This window comes from Poecilia latipinna, unplaced genomic scaffold, assembly GCF_001443285.1.
Source record: "Poecilia latipinna isolate Pla-1442-1.1 unplaced genomic scaffold, P_latipinna-1.0 Scaffold37, whole genome shotgun sequence".
In the NCBI taxonomy this organism is placed as follows: Eukaryota; Metazoa; Chordata; class Actinopteri; order Cyprinodontiformes; family Poeciliidae; genus Poecilia; species Poecilia latipinna.
Genome location: NW_015112653.1, coordinates 1101744 through 1106770, shown reverse-complemented (window position 1 = coordinate 1106770; position 5027 = coordinate 1101744). Strand labels below are relative to the sequence as shown.

Genomic DNA, 5027 nt, shown 5'->3' with positions numbered 1-5027 from the left:
ACGTGGCCTCCTAAATATAGCCCACCAGCCCAACCATGAAGAATTCAGGTTGGCCAAAGTGGAGCTCTCACACAGCTGTCACAAAACCCCTAATAACTGTGGAGCCTCGTCACCTCTACGTTGTTGAGCAGCCACACAGAAATATCACAATCTTTTTAAATTTAGCTGTGGCTTTCTTTTAGAGAGGAAGACAGTTTTAAAAGGAAAACTTACCTGGTTTATTCTCAATGTTGTATATTATCTCAAATCATGTGGCTGACATCTTCTGTGAAGTATTTTTGGTACAATGAAAGCAACCCCATGTTGGCTCAGAGTTCATTGATAGCAGTGACAACCCAGCTTCAGTTTGTGAGATTTGGTAAGACATTTAAAGGGACGTCCTCTAATCAGCAGCCAGGTTGGAGAACTGCAGCCACACCAGGAGGTGGCAGCTTGTCCTCCATTCTTTAAATGTTTGAACAACTTTGTAATCAGGCCACATACAGACCTATTCAGTCTGTGGATGTTTAATTAGACATTAAGAAATGCTACTCCAACCCCACAGTTTACTTAAATAGATTTTATTCTTAAGAGGCTTTTATAGGGTTGCTAAACATTTATATGTTAATACAACTTTATGGCAGACATTTCAGAAGTGAGCAGACTTTAATTATGGCCAAAACATAGAAACTTATTTCCTTTCTTCCATAAGAAAGGAAGGAAGGGTCGATAGGGAGGTAGGAAACAAGGAAGGAAGGAAAACGAGAAATGGAGGAAGAAAGAGAAGACATAAGGAAGGGACAAGAAAGAAATTCCACACTTCTTCAGGCTGCATGGAAACCCTGTTTTCACAGCATTTAAAAACTACAAAAAAAGCAAAACAAAAAAGCAAACAATTCAAATTACTATTTTTTTTTTTTTTTTTACCAGATATGAAATTTAGTACCTTATAAATTATCTATGCAACTTTAATCTTGGCCTATAAATAATAAATAAATGCACTCTTGTCTGTACATGGAGAACACAGATGTTTCACGTTGTTTTAGCCTATGACTTCCCACAGCCCCTGGAGTGTAAAGCCATCCTTAAGCTTCTCAATGGCGAGGCCAAGCTCATCAGAGAAAACTGCTTCACGGTCTTGTTGCTGTAGTATCACAACAAAGATATCAGGTTCTCGCATTTTTTAAAATGAGCTGAAAACTTGAGTTTATTTCATGACTATATTTACCTTGTGCCCATCAGCAAAGTAGGCCTGGAAAAAAAAAAAACACATACAGAGGTTATTAAAGTTATTGCAATCAGCAGTGTATTCTAGTTGTTAAGGTAAGATCATTGTTGCTGGTGAGCAACACAGACAGAAGCACTAAGCAACGTGAACTCTTGTTGGTTTGACATGCATTAGCTCGTAGTTATTGTGAGAGTCTGACAGGCTTTAGACTCCCAGAGGAGTGACCAGTGTGGCGAAGGCCAGCAGCAGGCTCTCACTCACAGTGAACGCATCGGTCTGTTCGTCAGGCTCAATTTCCACGTCATCAGGAAGCTGTTCCACAGTCAGTTCTTCCAGCGGCTGGGGCTGAAAACGGCACAATGAGAAATGTTAGAGGATATCTCCAGAATACCTTGCAAAAGTCTTAATACCCCTCAAACTTAAAATTTTAGAGACTTAAACAAAGTAGTGAGTAATTGTGAAGTTCATTGGTGACTAAGCACATTTTCAAAAGCTTCACAAACAAAACCTGAAAAGTGTGGCAGCTTTTCACTGCATCTACAGCTGCAACTCTTTGAGGCGTGACTCTACCAGTTTTGCACATGCACTGTTATCATTAAGTTTTCCAAGTCTTACCACATTATCCCTTTGGGATTTCTTTCTAGACTTTGAATCATTCTGACATATAAATATGCTTGGAGGTAAACCATGTTATTGCTGCCATAGCAATATGTTTAAGGCTGTTGTCGTTAAAAATGATGTCTATGTTCGCCTACCTTTTCCTCCATTTCATAATCCACTCCAAAGATTGGGTTTGTAGAGTAAACTTTATGCAAAGAGTTGATTTCTTTGAGAGCATCTTGCAGCTTCTCCACCGGATCGATTTTAAACCCAAGCACATATCCTCCACTCTGAAACAGCAAGGTCGCTGTTATTATTATATCATAACAGCAAGAAGAGGAAAACCTGTATTATGAGAACGTCACCTGTCGGGAACTTTCAATCACCAGAGCCAGGCCAAACTTTGAGTCTCTTATTCTGATCGACCACTTGGAAAGAACAGAAAATTATTAGTTAAATAGGCCCTAGGCTTACAGCACAGACTTTTTTTTTGCCATATTCACTCGATAACCATACATTTCACCTGGTATGTTATGCTTTATGACAGTGTTTTTAAAGTGCTTATGCTAATCCATGTTCCACTGTCAAGTTTAAGCAAATTAACATAGTTGGGCACAGTTCCAGAAAAAGGATTTGCTTTTTAAATTTGATTTTTCTGCTATAGAAAGGTTTATAAAAAACAGATTGCAAAGAAAGAAAAAAAAACTATTTTCTTTACATTTTGTGACATGTTCATGAATAAAATCATTTAAATTCAGGTGTGCTGAACCATGGGAACAAAAACTTGAAATTATACAAAGTAATGACTACGGCACACTTCACCCAACTCTTCTTCTAAAGCTATCTATCAGTGCCATCCTATACTCCTGGATTATCATCCTGTCATATATTTATGTAGAGACTCACTCAATTATTCCTGTAAGAAGGTAAAAAAAAAAGAAGTCCCGATGTCCACTGTAGAGTACATTTATAAATTAGCTGTTTTTCTTGTGCATGAAATGAACTCCTTGGTCTAAGCAAAATCAAGACATCAGAATCAAATCTTACAATCTGTAGGTAAGGAATGCTGACGTTGAAACTCTCGTTCATATTGGCATGCCACACAATCCGAACATTGGTGATAAAGAAGGTTCCCAGGTTACCCTACAAAAGAATATCATGTTACACAAAAATTTTTCATTTCAAATGGTGACATACATAGAATCTTGGATACATATGAATTTGACTTCTACTGTAGTTATGCTCTCTCTCTCAGGTACTGAACAACAGCAGTACCTGATCACTGGAGAGATTCCAAACCCCGTTGATTTTATCATATACTTGCTCCTGAGGCAAGAGTCGAAGCTGCTTGTTTTGAATAAGAGCAGCTCGCAGTTTCAGGTCTCTGTACATCTTAGAGGTCTCATAAGCCCTGTTGCGAAACATAAAATGTCAAACTCTTAATAAGGCACCTACTAAATTTAAAATATAACCCTCCTTCAGTTTTGTTTACCTGTGTACAGCAATGACTGAGGTAAAGAGCCTAGGACTTCCGAGAACCAGGTTGGTAAAAATGAACTCGAATCTCGTGTTGTTGGACTTTGTTAAGATGTAGAGTGCTTCAGTATGACCCCTCAGTTTCTAGAAAACCAAATTAAATTTAGATGTAAAAACTACTGACAATCCACAGGAAAGTTCAAATGAAACTTTAAGAAAGTGAAAAATAAGGTTACTCACAGAGTTTGCAGTCCTTGTTGTGATGTTAATAATAGTGTTATAACCAACAGCTAATAAAAATAATAGAAAACATCACATTTTACATTTGACAAACTATATGAAATAGAAGTATTGTAGATAAAAATGTTTTATGAAAAGCTTCTTGAGTCAAATCCGAACCTAATAAACCACACTGCATTCAGGAATATTATTTACCATTTCAGACATTTAGTTTTACTCACATAAGTTGACTCTTGGCAGAGCCGAAGAGTGCCAAATGATTCTCAGGTTTGTCACCAAGAGCCGTCCTGAAATAGGGAGACAATCCTTATTCTATAACTCAAATCACACCAGCTACGCATTAATGGTACACGGGAATGGCAAAGTTACCTCGTTCTCCATTATTTCCTTTCGTATCTTCAATTGAGTCCAGACAATCGATCAACACTTCTCCTGGACGGGTTTTCATCTGTCTGAGCACAGGAAGATGATCATAGGTTATTTATTTAGGTGTAAGAGATCAGTGCAGAAACTCTGAAACCCAGAAAAAAGGTAACTCTGATAAAAAGCTAACATTAAAGAAAATAAATCAACAACCAACCAAAAACAGTTAATTATGGGAGCTATTTTGGATTAGCCATCTAGCTGCGTTCTGGAGCGAAGTGAGCTTGCTAGCTATGTTACGGTTAATATTCCCAAATGATGATTAACTCACTGCGCAGTAATGTCAAATCTAACATCTCTGTCTTCCCAGAGAGCATCTAACGCCGCCGCCATTATCTTTACGCCACCACTCTTAATGTTTTGTGGACATTAACACCCAAACTGCCGCAACAGCAAGAGCTAGCTAAAGCCAATCTGAATAATCCTGCATAGCGTCACAGTCTCCATGACAACAGACGGAAAGCGTAAGGGATAAACTTCCTTAAACGCGCATTTCTAGAAACAGCAGCAACGGGTGACAAAAAATATGTCCAAATAAGATAAATGTAGCACTACAAATAATGTGTTGTTGTGTTCGTTTTTAAATAAAATCATCAATCAAACTTTATTTCTAGAGCAACATAAAGTGCTTTGCAGAGTGCTTATCAGAATATGCAGTTGATGGAGGAAGACACAAATGATGGAAGAAGTTGATTCAGAAAGGGATGTGGAGAGGAACTAAATAAAAGAGGCACTTTAAGAAAGTGTAACCTAAAACATTTTGTTTTTTCTAGTATCAATATTTTTATCTTATGTTTTTATAACTCTCTCTGCACTGTTGCTCAATTGCAGAGGTACTGTTGTCGACTCTTTCCATGAAACAGGAACTACAATTCCAGCTGAACAGGAGTCCTTGAGTTAAAAGGATTTTCATACCATTTTATTGCTGCACAAATGACAGGAGTGGAGACATTACAATCATAATCATTTTTTATTGTAATTAATTTGTTTCTCTCTTTGCCACAAAAATAATGGGGAGAATATTAACTAGACTGTATAAAACAATAAAAAACAAAAGTAATCTGAAATTCTTAATGTGTCT

General features: G+C 37.4%; 1 protein-coding gene across 1 annotated transcript; it reads right to left on the bottom strand.

The window, feature by feature from the left end:
• Positions 1-773: 773 nt before the first annotated feature.
• On the bottom strand, positions 774-4404 carry bbs5 (Bardet-Biedl syndrome 5). The gene is made up of 12 exons (XM_015045129.1): positions 4218-4404; positions 3893-3975; positions 3745-3810; positions 3524-3573; positions 3300-3427; positions 3083-3218; positions 2855-2950; positions 2173-2235; positions 1963-2097; positions 1469-1552; positions 1208-1231; positions 774-1123 (listed from the first exon to the last, which is right to left on the bottom strand). The coding sequence occupies exons 1-12, from the start codon at positions 4277-4279 to the stop codon at positions 1022-1024; spliced, it is 1029 nt and encodes a 342-aa protein (XP_014900615.1). The 5' UTR covers positions 4280-4404; the 3' UTR covers positions 774-1021.
• Positions 4405-5027: the final 623 nt, after the last annotated feature.